Source organism: Pleuronectes platessa, chromosome 8 (assembly GCF_947347685.1).
Source record: "Pleuronectes platessa chromosome 8, fPlePla1.1, whole genome shotgun sequence".
Lineage (NCBI taxonomy): Eukaryota > Metazoa > Chordata > Actinopteri > Pleuronectiformes > Pleuronectidae > Pleuronectes > Pleuronectes platessa.
Window position 1 is genome coordinate 17,027,873 of NC_070633.1, and position 24,874 is coordinate 17,052,746.

General features: G+C 41.6%; 4 protein-coding genes across 5 annotated transcripts; all 4 read right to left on the minus strand.

Annotated features, from left to right (window-relative positions):
• Positions 1 to 1,104: 1,104 nt before the first annotated feature.
• On the minus strand, positions 1,105 to 4,389 carry clp1 (cleavage factor polyribonucleotide kinase subunit 1). Its single transcript, XM_053428854.1, has 6 exons — positions 4,293 to 4,389; positions 3,136 to 3,410; positions 2,731 to 2,838; positions 2,512 to 2,631; positions 2,169 to 2,306; positions 1,105 to 2,065 (listed from the first exon to the last, which is right to left on the minus strand). Exons 2-6 carry the CDS (start codon positions 3,406 to 3,408, stop codon positions 1,379 to 1,381), a joined length of 1,326 nt encoding a protein of 441 aa, XP_053284829.1. The 5' UTR covers positions 3,409 to 3,410; positions 4,293 to 4,389; the 3' UTR covers positions 1,105 to 1,378.
• Positions 4,390 to 4,892: 503 nt separating this feature from the next.
• LOC128446090 (selenoprotein H-like) lies at positions 4,893 to 7,753 on the minus strand. Its single transcript, XM_053429044.1, has 5 exons — positions 7,714 to 7,753; positions 7,185 to 7,314; positions 6,632 to 6,774; positions 5,851 to 5,970; positions 4,893 to 5,137 (listed from the first exon to the last, which is right to left on the minus strand). Exons 1-4 carry the CDS (start codon positions 7,727 to 7,729, stop codon positions 5,864 to 5,866), a joined length of 396 nt encoding a protein of 131 aa, XP_053285019.1. The 5' UTR covers positions 7,730 to 7,753; the 3' UTR covers positions 4,893 to 5,137; positions 5,851 to 5,863.
• Positions 7,754 to 8,429: 676 nt separating this feature from the next.
• Positions 8,430 to 11,378, minus strand: LOC128446067 (selenoprotein H-like). 2 transcript variants are annotated; one of them, XM_053429021.1, is made up of 5 exons: positions 11,336 to 11,378; positions 10,810 to 10,936; positions 10,239 to 10,381; positions 9,289 to 9,408; positions 8,430 to 8,680 (listed from the first exon to the last, which is right to left on the minus strand). In XM_053429021.1, the coding sequence occupies exons 1-4, from the start codon at positions 11,349 to 11,351 to the stop codon at positions 9,302 to 9,304; spliced, it is 393 nt and encodes a 130-aa protein (XP_053284996.1). In that variant the 5' UTR covers positions 11,352 to 11,378; the 3' UTR covers positions 8,430 to 8,680; positions 9,289 to 9,301. The 2 variants fall into 2 exon arrangements, with proteins under 2 accessions (XP_053284996.1, XP_053284997.1); XM_053429022.1 differs by having other exon boundaries at positions 8,430 to 8,686.
• A 6,169-nt stretch (positions 11,379 to 17,547) lies between these two features.
• rtn4rl2b (reticulon 4 receptor-like 2b) lies at positions 17,548 to 23,467 on the minus strand. Its single transcript, XM_053428996.1, has 4 exons — positions 23,419 to 23,467; positions 21,885 to 22,111; positions 21,544 to 21,777; positions 17,548 to 19,876 (listed from the first exon to the last, which is right to left on the minus strand). The coding sequence occupies exons 1-4, from the start codon at positions 23,465 to 23,467 to the stop codon at positions 19,004 to 19,006; spliced, it is 1,383 nt and encodes a 460-aa protein (XP_053284971.1). The 3' UTR covers positions 17,548 to 19,003.
• Positions 23,468 to 24,874: the final 1,407 nt, after the last annotated feature.

A 24,874-nucleotide genomic window follows, 5' to 3' on the forward strand; every position in this document is an offset into this window, starting at 1 on the left:
TTATATAAATTTTACATATGATCAACAATAAATAATATGTGCTGTCTGTATATTAAATATCCCAATAAATCTAATAAAAATGTTTTTAAAAAACATTTAGTATGGAAGGGTAAGTTACTCAGTCAAATTTGACATTGACTGTCAGTAGAACTGGAGAGGAAAACTTGACTGTGTGTGAATCAACAAAATGCATTGCATCAACACCACCTGGTTTAGCAATAATCATTTAACTCAAACTGAAGTCAGTGTGTAAAGCATCCTTGTTAAACGTCAGGTGTTAGGGCAAATTCATTTGGTAAAATAAGCTTATTTTTTTTTCTCCACAGATCCCAGATGGTCAACTTATAACCCCCTCAACTGACCCAGCTACAATGAAGTATCATGTAGCATCCTGCTGAGGAAAGATAATGTTAAGAGAAGAAGCACAGCAAATAGAAGTAACATGCCAAATAGGACAAGTGTAGTGTAGAAATGCTAATAAATCAGCTTGAACAAAAATCTGACGAAACATTCCACATTATGTCATTAAATACTGGCTTATACAGAACATCACACCCTCACTAGTTAAAGTTAATATATGCTGATTAGTTGAGTCCATCTTCCACTTGTTAAAGAAATGGTACCTGTGCAGTGTATCTGATGAACTCTGATTTGGCAGGTATTGACACATTGTTGTACGTCTTTAGTGTCTGTTGTAGTGGTATATGACAAATTCTTTACTTTTACTAAATTAAAAGCAATGTATGAAAAGAGTTAATTGCATAAAAGTCCTCGTTTGGATTATTTGATTATTATTTATAGTCATGTGTAAGCAGAAGAGAGTTAAATCGATCGAAATTTGAACACATTTCTATGTTAACATTGTATAATTTTTGATAAAATGATCATGTGGTTTGTGTATAAAATAAGTGGTACTAATTGTAGCTGGGACTAGCTGGAAATACTTAAAAGTACAATTGCAATACCAGTACCTCCAAACGGTTCTTACGTACATATAGGACCTATTAGGTGCAAGACATCTGCATATAAATGTCAACTGATACCCCTATGTAGGACAGGAAAATCTGAAGACCACAAAATTTGAAAAATAAAAGCAAAGAACTCTTTTGTTTAAAACATTTATTATCATGAAAAAAGACATTCTTTAGAAAAAAGATTATCACAAAAATAATTTCCCTAACCATAAAACCTCATCTAACACAAACGGCATCTGCAGAGATCAATGTCCATATTCAAATCTTGAAATGTCTAGGCAGAAACCCCCCCCACTTGGAAACCAAATCCAGGTCCTCTGGTACAAACAACTTCTCAGCAGAATTCGTCCCGAACACGAGTCCCACTTCTTGTGCGACGGTGTCGTCTTTCCTGAAGGATTATTTCATTTCGTGTCCATGAAGCGGATGTCCATGATAAGCAGTGTGTATCCGGGCAGTGGTCGGGGGGATGGGGATAGTACTTTCATTACCTGTGTTTGCGTGTCTACATTTGTCACCACTATGAAGCCACGCACAGGGCTCTCCACTATATCCTTTCTTGTCCCTTCCTCTACGTCCTCTGCACTGCTCACGCTCAGCACATGATACGTGAGGTCTCTCCCTGGTGTCACAGGCACCAGCTTGAGCTGTGTGTCATCCTGAGACATTCCCAGTGGCAGGCATGAGTCTGGGATAGATGGTGCCCCGATCTTATAGATGCGAACGTCTGAGAAACGTACCTCAAAGGAAAAAGGGTAGAAGGACACACCTCGGAAGCCATAGAAATACTCGCGGATTTTCTCATCCCGAGTCTCCCGCCGGCACTCTTTGGAGCGCTCCACCACCCCACCGGACTTAGGTAGGAGCACAACCCGGACAAAGTGAGGGAGGTCTCGTTTGAGTTCATTGTACAGCCTCTCATGATCCAGCACCAGCACCACGTCCACCTGAAAGGCAGAGGCACAATGGACCAGAGCCTGGTATCCAGAGCCCTTCACCCAGCCACAGGTGTTGATGATGCAGCCTCCAACGCTGGCCTTCCTGTTCACCTCACACCGCTGGGAAAACACCTCAGCCAGGCATGACGTCAGCTGCAAGTTATAAGAAAAGAACAGATTAAAGTGGGAGGTGAGAAACAAATAAGAGATGAGATTAAAAAATAACGAACAAAATGTCCAGCATCTTTCTTCTCACCTTGTTGTAAAGTTTGATGTTGGTTCCTGGGGTAGTTGAGCCAAAGTGGTAAACCAATGGAGCCTGAACTGAGAAACCCTCCTCTATGTCTGCCGGACGCTCGATGCACAGTGCGGACACTGTCCCAGGCACTGACACCTGAGGGGGCAGAATGTTCCTTATAACTCATATTGATCAAATTTGTATAACGGATATTTCTGTAAAGCCTGTGGCAACAATTCATTACCCAAATGTGGAAGATTATAACTATCCAATAAACAAATGCAATGCATGCCACTGGTGCACACTGGGATGTAGCACAGTCTGTGTCAATATTCTTAATGATAACTCCAAATCATCTTACCCCACTCTGTCCCACATCCAGTTCCACTAGTGTCGGCCTCCTGCCTACTCTCACGGCATAGCTTAACAGCAGACGGCATACTGTTGACTTCCCCACATCTGTGGGTCCAACCACCATCACCTAAGGGAGGATTTTATTATTCAATGTCAATGTAAAATACATACATTCAAAATCTATCATAAAGGCCTCTGAATACAGTAGTTCTTTAATCAAACCCACCCTCGGCCCCCTCTCATTGTCCCGCTCTGCTTGTTTTCTCATCTGTTCCAGGGCAGCGTGTGTGTTCAGGTAGAGCAGCATGGGAGTGTCCTTGGACACATAAGCCACCTGTGGAGATGAGGGAGAAAAGCTCGGTCATTTGAGCAACTCATTGATTAAATGTCAAACACAGAGTCACGCAGGTGTCCGTGATATACGATACGTCAGTGGTTCAACACTGAGGTATCCACATGCAAAGTTTCACACACACTAACGTAGGCCCTGTACAGCCCTGGTACAAACATCTTTCTCAGGTAATGTGATCAGATTTTACTTACCTGCACTATTTGCAAATAAAACATCATGCATAATTTGTGTTCCAAAAAAACCCCCAATATTTGTTTAGACCCTTCCCGTGGTGCTCACCTCTGGTTTGCCATAGAGGTTGACGCTGCAGCCTTGCCAGGTGAAAACTGCAATCTTAGATCCTGGTCCAAATACGTACTTCTTGCTGCGGTTCAGCTCTGAACCAAACACCTCAGCCATTCCCGTGAGGAGCTCCAGGTCAACTTGTTCTGCCGCCTCTGCTGCCTCCACCTCGAACCGAAGTTCTGTCTCCTTCTCCAGGTCATACCTGGTGCTGACCTTCCCAGCCGCTGGAGCATCTTCACTCGTGGTTTCCACACCCTCTGTCGCCATGACTGATGAGAGAAAAGTACATGAATAACCCGGCAATAGCAGCCTTAAGTTTGGGGGAAATGATTAAGTTATTGTTTAATTATTTTCTTGTTTTTTAAACCAATTTTAATTGATTAATTAATAAAAAATTAATATAACTTATTTGGCTCTTTAAGTATTTACAGTATTACAACAACAAAATGAGACTCAAATATGGCACTGTAATACTTATAGGGATGCAATTAAAGGCTGTTTTCCTTGCATATCAATACATTTTCATTTGATAGACAAACAAATTTCAAGAATATGGACAGGTGGTTGTCAAAAGAAGTGCAACACAATTCTACAATATTTTAATCGTTTATACATCTAGGAAGACTCTTAACTTTTTGTGTTATTTAGTAACACTCACATGATTAAATAAAACAGTATCTGAGAGAAAGTAGCCCCAGTTTGTGCCTGTTGTCAGTCCGGCTAAGTTTCAATATAACGAATACGTGGCATTTGAGTATTACATGTTTGTTTTTCTTACTTTACCTTGCCAACACAGCCAAAGTACTGAAGCACTGTGTTTAGTATATGTTTGGAAACTAGACTCGTTTCTTAACATGCAGACGACAGTGCAGAACAATGTCCACAGTGACCTATCAGAGATATATTCAATGTACAACCGAGTTCGTTCAGTAAAAGATTAACTCAATGAAATAAATGATTGTTAACACCAGACTCCTGCAAGCAGACCGAGCAGCTTGCTAGCAGTTAGCAGGCCGCTGCTAACTTAGCCATAACAATTTCAGCAAAAAAGGCTGAATGGCTGCCTACGCAATCCAGCTGCCAGCACAAACTACTCCTGCAACGTCAGGTGAATATTTAAAGAGTCATTGTTAATAACACAAGCTACTTACGGACTATTTTCAAGCGTTATAGTAGAAAGAAGCTTCCCCAATCATGAGCCAACGCTGCTGTGGATGACCACGTGACAGTGAGGTCACTTCCTTGGCAACCAACCCGTAGCAACGTTCGGCTGGAAGGAAAAACCATACACCTATGGGAATCATCTCAAGCTAAACATTACAAATAATTGTTTTATGAGAATATTGTTTAATGCTTAACTCTCTTGGTTGCTTTTTATGTATAGTTTAAGAATTTAAAATTACAAGAAAAGAAAACGGCTATTTGGTCAAATGATAAAATGGATAAATACATAAAATACAGATTGGAATGCATCAGTTTATTTGAATGCCAATTCGATGACAATGTATAATATTAAAATTATACTTTTTAAATTAATTTAAATGTTTAAAACACAAGAAATTACGAATTTTCACAGTGACAAATGCCAATTTGGTCTTAAATGTTATTACAGACTAAGTTTTCTCTCAAGGCACCCATACAAAATTCAATAATAGCTTAAGGAAAATATATGAATTAAATTAAGTTATTGTCTAATCAGAATACAGTCAGGATTTTGTCAATCGAGAACAGAGGAAACACAAAGCTACATCTACATTATAACAATGAATCAACTTTATTCATAAAAACAAACATAAAGGCACAGTAACAACTGAGAAAAGGTGGGAATGCTCAACAGTAAAATATTAAAACGTGTTGTCTCAGAGAGGCTCCACTAGGTGTTGCACTGTATCAGGAGGATGTGAGCTGTTGGGGCTTGGATCATCAGAAGAAGGACTGAGAACATTCTCCTTGGTCGCTCCTCGTCATTCTGCCTCCACAGGCCACATCTCCTGAACTGCATGTTAGAAAAGAATCATTGTGTTAAAATCTGAAATACAAACAGTCACAACACACATTTGTACATTGCATGTGGTTTGTGGGACCATTTCCAAAGGAGATTTCATAGTAAGAGATAGATGTGATAAAATGGCTGAAGACTGACAGTGTTTCATAAGCTCGACTAATAAACAGTTAATAAATCCTCTAGGTCGGTGACGCAATCTGCAAAAATTTGGTTATCCAGGAAATAGGTTATAACAGATGGCTCTGGAGGTGAAAGGAAAATATACATAAAAGGAACTGTGAATCAAGACAAATACTTAACTGCAACAACTACTTACAACGCATCTTTGGAGATGCTGGAACAACAACTAATAGCAATTTGTAAATATGTTTTGAGTGTAACTCATTTTATGATAAAATAAATGTATAATATATACAAAAAGATCCTTCGTTCCAGAATGTCAAGATTCAAGAGGATATATTAAGAAATTCAATCTTTAAAAAGTCTTAAAAATTCCAAATATATAGATTATAATATATAATTTGAACTAAACGTTTTCATGTTTTAAAAGTTCAACTGATGTACACAATCCTGTCGAGAATAAATTGTGACATTTAACTTGTTTAGCAACCTTGTGTGAAACCTATGTTCGAAGCAGAAACATTTTACCTCAGTTTTAATTTAATGTGTTTTCATTCTAAGTGTCACACAGCTTTGACACACACCTTCACTTGCCATCTACTCAGGCTTCAGAGCCTCCTGAAGCGCAGCAACTACAACATCAGGTTGAGGAAACTTTAGCCTAGCAGGCGGACCCCTCTTTATTCCGGTCCACAGAGATGTTTCTTTGGGGATGAGACAAAAGAGAACTGAGTCATTTGTAGGAATAACAGACGATAAATGATACCACTCGTGTTACAAAAACTCATTTTTACAATACATGACAGTATACAACTTTCTTACAGACATACCACATGTCCTTACAACTCTTTACAGATGCAATGGCCCCATTTTGCTCTGGAGGTTCCACAGGCCTTTCTATGAACTGTTTTAAATGGGAAATGTTGTTCACTGTAAAATGAAGGTAAAACAACAGGAACAATTCAGAGACTAGGGCTGCGAGCAGCACTGTGCAGGCCCGAGCACTTGCGATCTCGATCCCGATGACGTGGAGGGCAAAAAGAAACTGGGTGAAATCCATTACTATCGAGAAAGAGAAATATGTACAATACTTACTCACTGTTAGCTAGCTAGCTTATTTTCTGCCTAACTAACCATAGCTTGATCACACAAAATTAAACTAGAAATATAACAGTATATACATAATAGATTGATTGGTATACATTTGACAATATGCTTTTGTTTCTCTTAAGTTTAGATTGTTTTGTTCTATTCGATAAAAGGCCAAATATAGAAACAGTTACACTCGGCTGAGGGTGTCAGTCTTCCCTTTGGAACGCCACATGGCTGACTTATTATTGGATTCGCCCTTATTCTCCTCCTCACCTTTGACTCCATCCTGTAGAGTGATCTCGAAGCTCTTTCTGCGGGGTTTCTCGCGGTTGAGGATCACAGTCAGTCCAGGGTGGGCAGCCAGGAGGGCAGATTTCACCTCCTCGGCATTACGCCTATACACTCGTCAGCTCTTGCTGCCAGAAAAAAAACAGACAACTATCAGATGCAGAGGGAATTAAAGCTGTGAATGATATGTGTTGTTGCACATGATGTAGTGACTTTATTTATTGTGCTTAAGTCATATTGTAAGGTATCATTACCATTTTATACTCATTCATATCAATTTTAAAGCCATTCTGTAATTATTTAAAATGTCTAGTTCAGAAGATCTTTATACAGTGAAGGATCATCACTTAACTATGTCTAAGAAAGACATGATGGATATATTTTGTTAAGATCTCTTGCTACTTAACTGTTGAATAATTGTATTTCATTACTGACCAAATTTAGAAACCTGGTTTATTTTACTTGTGGGGTTAAGTGTTCAACTATAACCAAGAATCTGAGCACTTATATCTGCAAGGTATGGTGTGATCTTTTTTACCAGTGTTCGATGACCACTCTTTGGCCCTCCTGGCCGTTCTCTCCATCTCCTCTCTCCTCCCCCTTCTCCTCCATGGATGGCTTCTCCTCTTCCAGCTGAGACTCCGCTTTGCGCTTCGTCCCTCTGCGGCCTGAGCAACACACGCTTTTAGTCAGTACTCCTCATAACACAGGTAATATTTCCATTAATGGCTGATTAAAGGTCACGTTGTATAAACAGACATTGTGGTCAGTCGTATATGTCGAGGGCCAGGCTCTCAAACCCTCGCTTGGAAACTGGACAACTTAAATAACTTATCATCAGTGAATCTCGCCAGTGTTGATGCTCAGCTGTTAGCCATGAAGCTAGCGGTGGCTCAATGGCATCAGTCACAAACACGAGATGTCAGCCACTATAGCAGGAGGTACAATGCACTGCACCTGTACACTAACTAGAACAAGGCTACAGGACAATTCTATAATGGAACAATAGTCTCAGGAGCCTGTCCAGTTGTCTTTCTACACAGTAAACAAACACAATACACACCCACCTGTTTTGGACGCCATCTCTGTTACAAAAGTTTCGCGCGTGTGGGGGACTGCACCACTAGCAAGGGGTGTTTTAAACATGACGGACGAAACCATTATTCTGACCTCTTCTTTGCAGATACAAACAAATATACACTATCTAGCACTACACAGATACAAAAGTTGTCATTAATAATTATTAATATTGCTAATTTTGAACACATGCAAAAGTCTTCAGAACAAAACCCCCTGGAAAGACAGACATGACAAAAAAAAATACATACAAAAAAACCAAGCTATAATATATCAAATTATGTGTCTGTAAAGCTGTGTTTTCAATTTTCGCTGCGATTTATGAAATGTTTTTTATGTTGTTGACTCCGCAAAGTATATAAATTTAGAATATATATGTAACAGACAGGTCTGTTTGATTACTCCATATATAAATATATATGTGGTGGTACAGAATTGGTAATACTGATTTAGTATTAAAATGATACTTTTTGAATGAATTTCAAAGTTTAAAACACAAGAAATTACGAATTTTCACAGTGACATATTTAATACTAATCTTGTCTAATATTATTTATAGACCAAGTTTTCTCTTAAGGCACCCATTCCTAATTGAATAATAGCTTAAGGAAAATGTAATAATTAATTAAGTTATTGTCTAATCAGAATACATTCATGATTCTGTCAGTCCAGCACAAAGCAAATCAAACACAAAGCTACATCCACATTATAACATGAATCCACTTTATTCATCAAAACAGACATATAAGCACAGTAACCACTGAGAAAAAGTGGGAATGGTCAAAAACAACAAAACAGTAAAATATAAAAACGTGTTGTCTCAGAGAGGCTCCACTAGGTGTCGCACTGTATCAGGAGGATGTGAGCTGTTGGGGCTTGGATCATCAGAAGAAGGACTGAGAAGATTCTCCTTGGTCGTTCCTCGTCATTCTGCCTCCACAGGCCAAATCTCCTGAACTGCATGTTAGGAGAGAATCATTGTGTTAAAATCTGAAATACAAACAGTCACAACACACATTTGTACCTTGCATGTGGTTTGTGAGACCATTTCCAAAGATGACATCATAGTAAGAGATAGATGTGATAAAATGGCTGAAGACTGACAGTGTTTCATAAGCTCGACTAACACATTTAATACATCCTCTGGTCGGTGACGCAAACTGCTAAATATGATTATCCAGGAAATAGGTTATAACAGATGGCTCTGGAGGTCAAATGAAAATATACATAAAAAGGAACTGTGAATCAAGACAAATAAACAACAGCAGTAACTACTTACAAAGCATCTTTGGAGATGCTGGAACAACAACTAATAGCTATGAGTAATGTCTTTTGAGTAAAACTTATTTTTTGATAAAAGAAATTCATAGTATTTTAAAAAAAGATCCTTCGTTCCAGCATTTCAAGTTTCAAAAGCCTATATTAAGAAATTCAATCTTTAATTTGTTGTCTCTCAAATTAATTAAACTTAGCACTCCTATAAATTAAAGCTGTGTGACTGTGTAATAGTTGAGTTTATTCAACTTGCGTTTTCATTCCAAGTGTCACACAGCTTTGACACAGACCTTCACTGGACATCTACTCAGGCTTCAGAGCCTCCTGAAGTGCAGCAACTACAACATCAGGTTGAGGAAACTTCAGCTTACGAGGGGGACCCTTCTTTAATCCGGTCCACAGAGATGTTTCTTTAGGGATGAGACAAAAGAGAACAGAATCATTTGTAGGAATAATATCAGAGACAGAGAACAGAGACTGAGTGAAATTGTTCCGTGCATCGTAGGAAGGGTAAACACAAATTGTATCATTCAGTATTTCAGATATTCCCCAATTAACTTGTTTTTGTTCATCATCAATAATTCATTTGTTGCTTTATGAATAAAGATTTTTTTTGTATCACTACCCTTTACCCTTGTGTAATTTTTTAATGCAAAAGGGTAAAAAATTACCCGTATTCATTTCCTGTTATTTCATGCATGAGTGTTTATTTGCTTTAGGTCTGAAATAAATGTTTTTTATCCTTAAATATCTTATTGATTACCACAAATCTTTATTTTCCTTTGTCCTTTCTTACTTTTTAAACAAACGTAAATGGATTTTTACACACGTGTGAAAAATGACCCATACAGAACATGTTCACTACTGAAAACCTACCATTCAATTCACACAGCTTCTTTTGAACATCTGATGCACGCAAGTCTTATTTTTCAATCCATTATTAGCGAGAAATATGTACAATACTAACTCACTGTTAGCTAGCTAGCTTATTTTCTGCCTAACTAACCATAGCTTGATCACACAAAATTAAACTAGAAATATAACAGTATATACAGGTATATAGACTGATTGATATACATTTGACAATATGCTTTTGTTTCTCTTAAGTTTAGGTTGTTTTGTTCTATTCGATAAAAGGCCAAATATAGAAACAGTTACACTCGGCTGAGGGTGTCAGTCTTCCCTTTGGGACGCCACATGGCTGACTTATTATTGGATTCGCCCTCATTCTCCTCCTCACCTTTGACTCCTTCCAGTAGAGTGATCTCGAAGCTGTTTCTGCGGGGTTTCTCGCGGTTGAGGATCACAGTCAGTCCAGGGTGGGCAGCCAGGAGGGCAGATTTCACCTCCTCGGCATTACGCCCATACACTCGTCAGCTCTTGCTGCCAGAAATAACCAGACAACTATCAGATGCTTAGGGAATTAAAGCTGTGAATGAGATTTGTTGTTGCATATTGATGTAGTGACTATATTTATTGTGTTTTAGTCATATGTGAGGTATCATTACCATTTTATACTCATTAATATCACATTTTTAAAGCCATAGTGTAATTATTAAAAAGCCTCATTCAGGAGATCCTTATGCAGTTAAGGATTTTACTAACATCACTTAACTATGTCTAAGATACACATGATGGATATATATTGTTAATATCTGTTGCTATTTAACTGTTAAATAATTGTGTTTGTTATTTCATTACTGACCAAGTTTTGAAATCTGCTGTTTGATTTTACTTGTGGGGGAAGTGTTCAACCTTAACCAAGAATCTGAGCACTTATATCTGCAAGGTATGGTGTGATATTTTTTTACCAGTGTTCGATGACCACTCTTTGGCCCTCCAGGCCGTTCTCTCCATCTCTCTCCTCCCCCTTCTCCTCCATGGATGGCTTCTCCTCTTCCAGCTGAGACTCCGCTTTGCGCTTCGTCCCTCTGCGGCCTGAGCAACACACGCTTTTAGTCAGTACTCCTCATAACACAGGTAATATTTCCATTAATGGCTGATTAAAGGTCACGTTGTATAAACAGATATTGTGGTCAGTCGTGTCAGTCGAGTGCCAGGCTCTCAAACCCTCGCTTGGAAACTGGACAACTTAAATAACTTATCATCAGTGAATCTCGCCAGTGTTGATGCTCAGCTGTTAGCCATGAAGCTAGCGGTGGCTCAATGGCATCAGTCACAAACACGAGATGTCAGCCGCTATAGCAGGAGGTACAATGCACTGCACCTGTACACTAACTAGAACAAGGCTACAGGACAATTCTATAATGGAACAATAGTCTCAGGAGCCTGTCCAGTTGTCTTTCTACACAGTAAACAAACACAATACACACCCACCTGTTTTGGACGCCATCTCTGTTACAAAAGTTTCGCGCGTGTGGGGGACTGCACCACTAGCAAGGGGGGTTTTTAAACATGACGGACGAAACCATTATTCTGACATCTTCTTTGCAGATAAAATCAAATAAACACTATCTAGCACTACACACACATAGCAAAGTTGTCATTAATAATTATTAATATTGCTTATTTTGAACACATGCAAAAGTTTTCGTACCGAAACCACCTGGAAATACAGGCGAATACACGAAAAATGTCTGTTACTGTAAAGCTGTGTTTTCAATTTTTGCTGCAATTTATGAAATGTTTATTTATTTTTGTGACTCTGCAGAGTATATGCATTTAGAATATATGCAACAGACGGGTCTGTTTGATAACTCCATATATATATATATATATATATATATATGTATGTATGTGGTGGTACAACATTGGCAATACTGATTTAGATGCTGTTAGTGATTATTGAAAAATCGCAATTTGTAAATTATTGACCAGATTTTGGGGATTTCAGTTCTTGTTTGCAACACTATAGTATAGATATTGTGTAGATGTGTTGATATATGAAATAATTTAGAATATTATTGACACCCATAGTCCCTATAAGATAATATACATGACATGACAGGGAATATGTGTTTAGACCTTTGACATGCTCGAAGGAGCCAGTCTTTTCTCGGTGTCATATCTTCGTCATCCAGTTCAGCTAAAGCCTAAATACACTTGGAGATAAATCCACCATCTGGGAACTCTATGTCCTCTGTAAACAGAGGGACAGATGAACGCAGGTCCCCAAATGTAGACTTGTGAGCGACGGCTGTGAGACATGATCCAAGACAAACAAGACGCAAGTGGGAGAAAAACCTGCCGAGCAACAGACGGGTCTGTTTGAGTCCTCCAAAGCCATCGTGTTACTGAAATAGCCTTACCCAATCCCCATGTGTTTCACAAGGAACGTGGCAGCAGTCACATGTTTGGGCTCATAAACAAATTGTCTTAAGGACGTCACAAGTTGCGTCTGAGCCAACAAATATGGATCATACAATATTCTAGAGCGAGGTGGTGCGAATGACTCACAAGCGGCCATCGAATCATTGTTCTTTTGTTCTCAAACTCAAGACCCACACCTCCTGTGAAATCACTTTTACCCATGTTGTCGTTGCTATATGATTAAATCCTTCATTCATTGTGTGTCTTTGTTATGGAGACAGATGACACTAATCAAATTTCTACTGTCTCAAAATCTGTCTGACCAGCAGACAGATGTGCCCTCTCGTCACCATCCTTCTCTCCTCTTTTACTTCTGACTCAAGGCCGGATGCACGGCGCTGGTGGCTGTAGGATGATCAACAATGCACAAAGTAATGCTCACAAACACTCATGCAGACAGTTCTGTGAGCACCAACAGAAGGCAGATTTTTCATTCATAAATTCAGATCTTTTTTGTATTCTGGATGCCAAAGCATCTCAGAGCCTGATCCCACGGATCCTCCAGCTGACATGAAGGTGTCTGCTGTCGTCTAAATGTTTGATAATCATGAAATCTGTTGAACACTTCTGCACTGTAAAATTCCAATGCTGCCTTGAAAATTTAAATAAAATATTTTTTTATTTGGTGCTTCTTAGGCTTGTGCAGTACAAGTGGCATTCACCCATTCCAGGGCCAATTTTAGTGTCTTCCTAATCAGAAGACTGCAGGAGCTGGGGATCAAACCAACGACCTTCTCTGGCTGCAGAGCAACTGGTCCAGATGTAAGTTAACTGCACTAATTCTGAATATTTGGCTCTAAGTTACATTCCAGTTACATTTTCACAGTTGGAGGAGGCAGTTCTTCATTTGCTACATAGGCCATCACTCAAGTCCCACCAGCAAAATACAGTACACAGGGCCACTCATGTGTTATATTTATAAGACGTACAGCCAGTTTTATCATATTTTTAAGTGAACATAACTTGAAAATTATTTTCAATTTCCATTTAAAATCAGTTCTTGACTGTTAGGTCTTATAAGTCACTGTGTTACCATATTGAACTGTAGTGAAGTTCCATGTGTATGAATGCAGCTCCAGTTTTGTTTGTTCTTACATGGGGCACATGTGGAATTCCATGAATCTCAATAGTTTCAGTCTCCAGCTTTTGGGCAGCAGATGAAAACCATTTCAAAACCAGCTGCAGCAACTTTTCTTCAAGTGTTCCTCTCTGACATTTTTCAAATTTTGGGGATGTTTCCCCTTCTTTGTCATCCAGTCTCATATTGGCTTTTTATTGCTCAGTGGGTGAACCCATAACAAAGTGTCACTGCATCTCTTAAAAAAGTCGGTTTCCATTCAAAACTTTTATTCAGATGGTTTGAGGAGCTCCTCCTCTCTCTGAGGTGCTTCTATCTTTTTCTTTCCTCTTCCGTTTGGTGAAATGTCACGAGCAGAGGTTCACTGCCCCGGAGGCTCATGTTTCCACGTGCCGGACAATGAGAGTTGATCAGTGTGACAGTGCTGCTAATGGTGTTCATCAATTATGAATGTTCGAGGTCAGTTGTCAGGTTGTCTGCAACGCTATACATTGTTTGACTTTAATCATGAACCTGTTGTGTTCTTTAATGTAAAAAAACTAAGCAGACTCTGTTCTTTCTCATTCTACAGTGGCAGTGAATCAGTTAATTTCATTCATCTGAAAGTCTCTCTCTGCCTCTTCATTTCTGACGTCAGGGTGTGAGTCTCAAATCGTCTTCTGCCAGTAGCACATGTGTGAAGGTAGACGTCAGCAAACACGGCAATGGCACGCAAGAGAACACGTATGAGCCAACGCACAGGCCAAGACAGGAATAGCCATATTGGGTGACGTTTGTGACAGGCAGTGAGAGAGGGGCTGGAGTGATTAGGGTTCAGACAATGACGAAGTGACAGAATGTGAAAGGCAGGCAAGCACACAAAAGAGCCTCAAGAAAAATAGGAAAAAACTCAGGCAGAACGAGTGGGTGCAGTGCATGATGAGAATACATCATCAAAGTCTGACAACTTCAGAGAAATGCTCTCTGCTAATGGCCTGGTGGTGTTCCTGCAGCGGAATAACATCAACATGTCCCATGACGACCCAGGCAGCTGCAATCATGCACAAAGGGCAAACGCCCACTCCATTGCCATGAAAAAGCAAATTGAAATATGGAGTGTAATGGAAAATTCAGGGGTATTTCACTGGTTCATTACATTTCCAATACTGGATTCTAAGCACAACATTTATTGCAAACTCTGTCATGTGAACAGTTTTAATTATTAACTCCGCTTAAATCTATGACTGGGAAGAGTGAGGCAGTTTTCATCACACAGAGGAGGAAAACAAAAGGGAGAGAAGAGGAACAAAGAAAGGTGTGAAAATGATGAATAGTTATTGAGCTAGACAACAAAAACGAGTCGCTGGATACAGGCCGCTCCACCGAACTTCCCCAAACCTTTTTGAATATGATCAAGTGTGTGTATTAGTGAATGTGCATGTGTAAAATCACATGCGTGACACTGTGCGACTTCATCATCGTCATGATTACCATGGTGAGAGTTGGTCTGGTGAGGGGGTGCGTGCTGATTCTGGGACACATCGTCACATTTTCATTCTGGCATGTTCTCCATTCTTCCCCCTAACCAGTGTTGTGCATGAACAAACGCAAAAGAACGCGCTCATTGAACACGTTCACTTTTATGAGAACGATGAACTGAACGCAACTCAATGACAAATAATGAATTTGAACGGTGAACACGATCATATTGTAGCGTCCTCACGTATAGACGACAGGAAACTTCTCTCTTTATGTGTAACTTTTTTAAAGTCCAGCGAACACGACACACTTCTTGTTCGTAACTCCGACACTCCTAACATCATCACCTAACACCTCATTCACCCTTGATACGCCAACTCATCAGCCAATGAGAGCCTGGCATCCCACAAAACCCTACAGCCATTGGCCTAGACTGTCACGTGCCCCACCCCTACCTGTTCACTGACCCTCGGGACATTTCAATACTTTCTCCTCAGGAGAGACGCTGTCTAAATCGAATGCTTTCATCATGTCGTTGCTCAGTGCCCGTAAAATGTTCGCGATTTAGCCTAACCGAAACCATGACCGAAACCAACTAACTAGACTTCGCACTACGTTACCCATCACCCATGGCACACATATGCAGACCAAACAAGCAACGTATTCCAAGTGTTATCTTCTCTGGCCAGTGTCTCGGCTCCGTACCACACAACTTGGTAGAAGGAAGCTTCATGGATCAGTGAATGAATCTGGAATCTTCTTTCAAAAAATATCCCCCCCCCCCCCCACTGGGTTATTCTCTAACAATAGGTTTCATCCAGTATCTAAAAGCCAAAAATATAAAAGTAACTTTTAAGTAAGGCTGTCAGATAGTAAAGTAGAAAATATTTTCTCTGAATGTTTATCAAAAGCAGCATAAAATGACAGCAACAGACACACGGTAATTTGTCCATCCTTTTTTTGTGCTTAGTTCCAAAGGGAAACCATCAGCTGAGGTGGCCTAGTTGGTAAAGTGTTTGGTCTCTAACAACAGCGACCTGGGTTTGAATCCCAATCATTCCTATTTTCAAGCTGGCAATATGTTACACATAAAATTGGCAGGACTTCTTCTATTAATTGCAAAATATCTTACACCAATTAATTAAAATGTTAATTTAAATTAATTCAATATAAAAACCGGAAAAAATTTTATTAAAAAAAAAAAACAAAAGAAAAAAAGCCGCGCGCGCAATTCCTGCGCAATGGGCTTCTGCGCAGGATGTGCGCGCGCAGTTTTTTTTTTTTTTTTCTTCCCCCCATTTAATTTAACACAGCGCTTCTACCTCCGGTGCGTCCCCAGCGTTAGAGGATGATGGTGTGACGTTAATGTATTGTTTTACATTGCATGTGTCACGTCATGATAAATCAGTCTCCTATGTCGCCTGTACCAGGAGCCGCCCCTGTCACTGGTTATCTTGGCTCGCTGTTTGGCCGGTAACCAGCCGTCCGGACCGCTCCGTGAATAAAGAGGAGGAGATGTTTCTTTACTTGGAATGCGGCCACTTTATTTCTCGGATATACAACAGGAGCAACACACGCATCACCTCTAGGTCACTCCGTCACTTCTCCTTATAAACACACTTTTAGCGTATTTTCCCACAATACACTGGTGCACTACGTCACACACTACAAACTTTCCTTAAAGGGGCCATACCTGCAACACAACAGCTCTCGGTCTCATATACAGATGGCAAGAGAAAGCAGAGACGCAGACTCAGCAACTACATCCGAGATCCGATGCACCTTATTATTATCTGAGGGATTTGTACACACTGTCTGATAAACATTCCGACAGTAAGGCAAGGGGTAGTGATGGATAAGGTTTTCTTTAACAAGTTAAGTCTTTCATTCTCACTGTCCACCTTAAAACTATGAAACGAACTGAAATATGAACTAGTTCAGAATTTAAATGGTGAACTATGAACGTGAACTATTCATGTTTACTTGTATGAACTGAACTTTTAACTTGTTCATGAGAGTAGTGAACTTGCAAAACACTGCCCCTAACACCCCCCACCCCTAATGCAGCTCAATATAGCTGCCAACTGCTCATGGTGACGAGGAGAGAGCACAGTTAGGATTGGTCACATTCACCATACACACTCACTGGGTGACACTTCACACACTGTCATACAGACAACTACCACCGCCCTTTTCTATGGAGTTTGACAAGAGCTGACATGATCCTGTTAAAAAACTATTTCTTGACTTTTTATATTTGTCCAAAAAGTTTGAAGCTATCAGATGTCAGAGTTACAAAATGTAATATGCTGTGATAATATTGATCACATTCATCATCGAGTCCCTTATTTTACTGGAATTTCAGTCCAATACTGTTTAACATACCTCTTCCATCTATTCTTGTCCGTATGGGTTGTGTTTGTTCTAAAGTAGCAGCTGACTAACTGTTGCCTGCTTTTTGTTTTCCTCTGCATCGTTCTCAGCGAACAAAGACGACAGTGACACAACAAAGAAACTACAACTCGCTTCAGTGTGATTGTTTCTTAAATTTTTTTAATAGAGCCGAGCACTTCTCATACAAGGTTTCTCATTGAAAAAATACAGAATCTAACAGTGTCGCAGTATCTTTCATGTTCTATCCAGAAAGTCACAGTTATGAGTCAGATGTTAACATCTAGGGTTGAGGAGGAGCATACGGTCGGCGTGAGTAATTCACATATCAATCAGGACTGGCATTGTGTTGGACAGATTGCGGAGAAAGATTCCCTGTAGTCAGAGAGTTTGTCATCTCAAGGTTTTATTTGTGACAGTTTCATTGTTTTGATTAGTTTATTGTTTGTGTGAGAATAAAAAGCAGATTTGAGTCATTGAAACCAGGTGACACCCTTGGATTTATTGATTATGTTCAGAAGATAAAAAAACATCAAATCACATTCCGATGCAATTTTGAAACAGTTCAGGGTCTAAGTCATATGAATTTAGTGCATTAAGGACACACACACACACAGACACACACACACAGAAGAGGTCACCTCTTCAAAACACTTTCACTCAGACACAACCACAAAAAAAAAAATGAAACACACACAAAACAGCCTGACGAGCGAAACACGTCGTCTTTACTAAGCATCTATTTATCTATTACTCTGCTCATGTCGACACAGTGAGCTCTGATATGTTGAATCTATACCATCAATCCTATAAACACATTGATTTTTGATTCTTTATTCAGTCTGGGAAGTCAGGAACAAGGTTTTGTGAAAGAGGAAGAGACTAGAAAACACAAGGGGTGAGAAGGAGTTTCCATATTTCAGTTGTTTGCCCTCGTTTTACGCTCTAGCTATCTCTCTATCACCACAAGCTGTCGTATACTAAGTGGTACAAAAAGGAAAGTACAAAGCCAGCTAAAGTACAGAGCGGTGTGTGATGGGTGTATATACAGTGATGATGTGGGTGGTGGATGTTTGCTGGCATCTCACACAGGAGTTTGAGTCTGGAGGAGGCGAGGAGCCTTGGCTGCAGATATAACGATCCTCTCGTCCTTTTCTGCCTTTGGATATGTATCTCAAACTCGCTCTGCTCACACTGTATTGATTCTCTTTTCACTTTAATTCTCTTTTCTTTCCTCGACCGCATCTTGTTATCTGGGTCGATCCACCTCTTTCTCCTACTTCTGGTGATGCCATGTAAACCTTTAAATCTCTCTGATAAAGGTAAATCTATGACGGATAATGTCAGCAATGATTGGATGAGTACTTGTTGTAGCTGTTGATAATTCCCAACGCCTGCGTTGTTTACAGCTGTGATATCAAAAAACATCTTGAGACGACATACCGGTCCTTTCACAAAACCGTTGTAGGTTTTTACCTTCAGACTGTTGATATTAGAGTCAGTTTTCATGCTTAAAAGTCTGAACCACTATGCAGCAGCTACTTCAACACTGAAGTCCTGTCCTGCTCTACGTCAGCTTTAATGATCTCTGCTCTTGAGGTGAGCTCCCTGCTGCCTCGCCTGTCTCCTGCATCAGTATAGCACCTACAGAAGGTGTCTGAAAGGAATCAAGATCCAGGTTTATGTTAGAGTAGGAAAGAGCAGGGGGAGAGTTTAGAGGAGGAAAAAGGAGTGACGAGGGCAAGGGTTCAGCCAAAAAGGAAATGAAGGGAGAAGGTAACTGTGGAGAGGGTCAGGAGGTGGAGAATGGATGGAGCGATGAGCGAGAGGGAGGATGAAGAGAAGGCTGAATTGTCGGAGCCTGGGGGGCACTCCAGCTCGAAGCAGGGGATGGAGGAGTCTTCGTTGCCATAGTTGGCCCAGTATTCTTCTGGGTCCAGCTTGGGGAGTGCCGCTTCATCGGCCGACAGTTCATACTTGTAAGGGATGGATTCGACGGGTGATTTGGGGGGGAACTGAGGCTTTACAGCGCCGAAGGGGAAGGCCTTTACCGTCTCTGAGCTCTTCTGGTGCAGAGCCTTGGACGAAGAGGCGGGCTTGTTTTTGGAGAACCACCAGCGGGTCTTGGTGCTGAAGGTGGTCGTGGTGGTTCCAGCCATGGAGCCAGGGTCAGCCAGGGGGCAGAGGGCGAAGTCCAGCTCCCGGAGGAATCGGAGGTCTTGGCCCTGACGCTGGGACGGGGAGTTGCACATGAGGTCGGAGGAAGCAATGCGGGCTTCGCGGAACCACTCCCACAGGGGACGAGCTTCGCAACCGCAGGACCAGGGGTTAGCATTCAGACGCAGGAACTGGATGCCCTGGACATCTTTCATGGCCTGGCCTGGCAATTCGGCCAGGGTGTTGTTGAAAAGGTAAAGGATGGTCAGGCGGCCCAGGTCACGGAAAGCACGACGGTTGACCTGCCTGATGCGGTTGTCGTGGAGGAGAAGGCGGTCCAGGTTGACCAGGCCTCTGAACGCATTCTCAGAAAGGGCACGGATGCGGTTTCCGTGTAAGAAGAGATGGTTGAGGTTGACCAGATCTGAGAAGAGGTCATCCTGCAGAAAGTGGAGCTGATTCTCCTGGAGAAAGGTCAGAATACAAGAAGATTTAGTGCTGTGGAAAAGCAGGTGGGAAGATTACAAATCCTGGGTCTAGTTGATGGCAAAAATGGCCGTCAAGAAAAATCTATACATTCTCACTTAAATCTCTCAAACTTAACTGAACTTTAAATCTATTTGAAGATCTTTGTTTGTGTGTGATGTGATTTCACTTTGATCAGCTGTGACCGGAGGAAAAAAGACCCCCACTTCCTCTGTGGTGACCATATGGGGACAATGGTGAATGTCCTATTTGAAAGTAGCCTTACAGTTATCAGAAGTGACCTGGAACCACGATGAATGTGTGAATGATTTCTTTCATTCTCTGTGACAGCTTGGCAGGGACTCGCTACAGATCTCACAGAGAAAACACTGGACGATAATGAAAAAACTTCGAAAGATCATTTTCAGTGTACTGAAATTAGTGACTGTCCAAAAAGAAGGAAATTATTAAATACTTAAGATAATCATTGAAAATGTTTTAAAAAAGTGTAAATTGTGGCTGGTAACCCAGTTATGTTGTGTTGGTTTTGAAGTGCTGTATTAAGATATTTGATTCAGTGTTTTCATTGACATGAGGGCTTAAGGCCGAATTATACTCGTGTTGCACGGACGCACGCATGCACGCAAGACACACAACACGCCCCTTTCGTGCCCTCTGCGGGCTTGCGTGCATCCGCCAATTTTTCTAACTACACGACAAAACGACGCGAGCCTCACGCAGCCCGCAAGGCTTGTGATTGGTCTACTTACTACATCCCGTCCGGAGTCTAGTTTCCGGTTTCATGCCCCACAATACGCGGAAATCACGGAAGATTTAGAAGAACGAATATGGAACAAATAGAAGAGCACTTGGCAGAAGAGATCCGAAAGTATGACCACTTGTATAACCCGTCACTGACTGGAGGATTTGTCCGCCAGAAATAGGCTATTAGGAGCCAGAGTGGCGATGTAAATAAAGATTCGACGAAGAAGAAGACGTCTCTTCTTTGTGTGTTTTGTTTTCGAAACAAAACGTTACTCCGCCTAGTGTTCTGGCGGTGAATTGCGTTGCAACATGCGCAACACGTGAGTGAAGCATAAACCAAAACGAGTCCGTCGATGCAGCGGCGTGGCCTTCCGCGGTTGCAGTCGCAGGACTATAATTAGGCCTTAAGAAGTTAAATTTAAGGATCTTTCGGTTTATGTGGTTTAGTTGAAATGTATGTACTATTTGGCTCTGAGATTACCCTTATAATATGTTATTGCATATTAGCTTGTAGTTACAGTTTGGTTTTATTGTCTTTGGCTTTGTTTCATCTGGGTTGAGGCTACTGCTGCTGTGTGTGGGAACATTTGTATGTACTATACACTCATTTATAGAGTATGTGAGGATTTGGCAGCAAATCAATGTTCTAACAGTGACCCTTCTTTGCAAGAGTGATCTATTGTGCTTTTTCAATAATATGATGATCACAGAAATGTCCGTTTAGTATTGTCTCTGCTGAAAACTACTTGTGCAGTATACATGTGTCTCTGTGATGTGCAGCCTGTGTGTGGGCAAACCGTACAGGGACTGATATGTTCATAAATCTAGACTGAAGCTAAAATGTGTGTTCCTACAAACACAAGTGTGTGTTGCTAGGTATATCTGTGTATTCTGGCTGTACCTGCAGGTAGAGAAACTGCAGGCTGTACAGTTTGTGGAACAGATCATGGGGGAGAGCGGCCAGCTTGCAGCGGTGCATGTGCAGGCTCTGCAGCTTCTCCAATCCCCTGAATGCTCCACCTTCCAGGCGCCGCAGAAGAGGGTTATCACCAAGATCCAGCTCCTCCAGAACCCTCAGGTTACTGAAGGCCCCGGCCTCAATCCATGTGATGTTGTTGCCGTATAGCCACAGCACCTGCATAGATTAAAGAGAAATTAATCATGTTTTTAAAAGAAAAATCGAAGTCTGTTTAGAATTCAAATTCAAATTTCAATTCAGCAGCAGGAAGTGTCAGTATTTACCTGAGTTTCAAAGCCAAAAGAGTCCGCGCGAAGCTCTGCGATGCGGTTGTTCTGCAGAAAAACACGTTGCGAGTCATAGGGCACACCAGCCGGCACTATGGTGAGGTTCTGGGACTGGCAGCTGACCGTCATGGGCGTAGGGTAACACACACACAGTCTGGGGCATGCGGACAACCCGCCTGGCTTCACCACCACCAGCCACAGAATCAGCCACAGGGTCAGTCCACCTGGAGAGAGGGAGGCAGAGAAAGAGGAGGTTGTTGATGAAATATGAAGGAACACACGTCAAGTTCAGGTCAGCAGCGAAGGAGCATTGTAGCTTTTGGTCTTTCTTTGCTGTCTTCTGTCAAACCCGAGGCTGAACACAGTGATTCTTTTTAGCACAGCTGTGCTCTCACCCGTGACCTGTTGATGATCCCCAGAACGTTGGTGTTCATGTATAATTCACCGGATTACATTACAGAAATCATTCATCCATCAATATCCTCATGCTCACCTAACAAGGGTATCAATGTCTATTGTGTCAATATTATTAGAATAAAAAAATCATCAATTAATATATAATACAAATTTGTTAGAGACAACATGCAGGGATCACACGTGCTTCAGTGCATGACATTAACCTGCTATCCTAGTTCTCAGGCTATTTCCCCCCAAAATGTTTTCCGTTGATTGTTACAGGAGAGAGGGCACGCGTAAAACAGGTAACCAGACCCGGATTGGTTTCGGTTCCTGTTAATATTGTAACAGCTTCTTGGCAGAGATCGGATAACGCTCACAAAAGTTTTAGCCAAGGGAAGAGTACACGCATGAAATAATGATGAAGTTCCCATTCATGTGCTGCGCGCAAGATTTTCCAGCGGCTCACCTCTTGACCCACTAACAAGTTGGACCATTAGATGCGCTGGACGCTGAGGGAGAACCGGAGTTGGAGCCTTTTTAGGTGTAAGAGAAAACCTTTCTATGGTCTCCGTGAGTCTTGTTTACATCAAAGTGGAGTGAGAAATAAAGTTCAGTATCATGTGCGCACCGATCAAGCTCATTTATCCGTGCGTAAAAGAGATGGAGAGACTGGATGAGGAGGTTTGTGTAAACTTACTGTAATATTGCAGGAAAGTCTTTACAAATTTAGAAAGCAGGTGATTTCAATAAAATGTCATCATATACATTTACAAATAGATGGATAAACCGGATTCCTAAATAGCGTGCACCTGACACAGCTAATTTTTGCACCAATGTGTCCAAAAAAGCCGCAGTTCTTTAAGTGACGTCCTTCTAAAGTTCTGACACACATAACTGAAAAAAACACACGGTATTGAACCTACCTGACTGTTTACATACAATTAAAACGCATCCCTGCATAAAACTGCCTGTGCGTAAAACCACAATAACATACACTCAGCAGTAAACCACATGAAGGCTGTTCTTCTCTTTTCTTAAAAAGAACCACTGATTTACAAGCTGCAGCACCAAATCACAGAAATGCATTTTCAAAAGCAGGACCGTGCAGGGGCACGCTGGTGAAAAAACTTACTCTTGAAGTTGTGGGCACTGGAGCTCCTCATGGTCCTACGAGCCTCCATCTCGAACCAAAGCCGAAAGCGAGTTAGCCTGCGCGGCGTGGAGATGCCTGCTTGCTGCTATCTCTGCTGAGGCTCAGCCCTGGTGATCGAGTCGCTGAGGCTTGAAGGCTGTGACGTGAAGGAGTCCCGGGTCTTTTATACCCGTAGCCGGCTCTCGCCCACATACGTGGGCAGCGGGTATCCTCACTACGTCAGCCTGGGAGGAGGGGTGAGAGTCTCCCCCAGGAAGCGACAGGAAAGGCAGCGGTAGTGCGGGTGTGAATCTCTGTCCACACGGTGGTGTTACCTTAAAAAGCAACGCACCACTCTCTGCTTTAAATTCGAAGTTATTAAACATGGTTCACTGCATTTTCCGGGAAAGCCCAATAGGACAGGAATGGACATATGCATGGTGGAGGTTGCTTTTTTTGGTCTCAAGAGAAAGAGTTTAAGAATACTTTTACGCATGGCCACTTCTCATTAAGAAACGTGTTTGTGTGGTCACGTGCGCTCACATGGGGGTTGGGGGTGGACAGCAGGTGGGAAAACTCATTTGGCATTAAAGCCTTAATTGATTTGCCTCATTTGGTGTAGGCCAGTTTGGACACGAGCCGAGAGCCGCCTACAATTCAGAACAACAGACGGACTTGAAAAGGTGAAACCCAGCGGTGGAGCGAGATGATCTCACACGACATATGGACCGATTTCACACATTTATTACAGCAGCCACTGCAAAGGTCAGACTAAATGCTTACTTCTCACCTAAATGAATATTGTGCCAGTTCATCTACTGGCGCACCAAGGTGAGGGTGAGGGCCACTGTGCCCTCTGGATAAGTCACAGAATCGCTCTCATTTTCCTTTGGCCTCAGTAAGAACGAGCTGCTGGGGAAGGTGCCGTGCATCATGCGGGCATGGACGTGGGATGGGACGGGACATGGAGGTCTTGTGAGTCGTGTGAGAGTCGGGGTGGGCTGCTTTTACTCACTAATTAGGTCTGCTTTGCGCGCCACTGCCAGGTCCGCATGATGCACATCATCTGTTCCCGAGTGAACACACACTCACCAAAACATGCCCCCCTGAAGGTCATGTACAGCTCCAAGCTGTGAGCGCAGCGCAGCGCAGGGCACTAGTGTGGAGTCACGCTTTTTCTTGGCTGAAGTGAAGTATGAGGGAGGCAAACGTCTGTCTGACTAGTAGACCTCATGGAGACTGAAGCCTGGGCCTGGTCAGGCGAAAACATCACTTTTTAGCACATGGTTAGGAGTAAGATGTGTACATCAAGATTAGGGTGAGGGATGAATTGGTCATGATTAAGGTTTGGGATAGGGATTGGTTACACTGTCCACAACAAATGGAAGTCAATGCAGAGTCCCAATAAGATAGGTGTGTGTGTGTGCAAGGTTCTTATTTCCCAGAATTCCCCCTT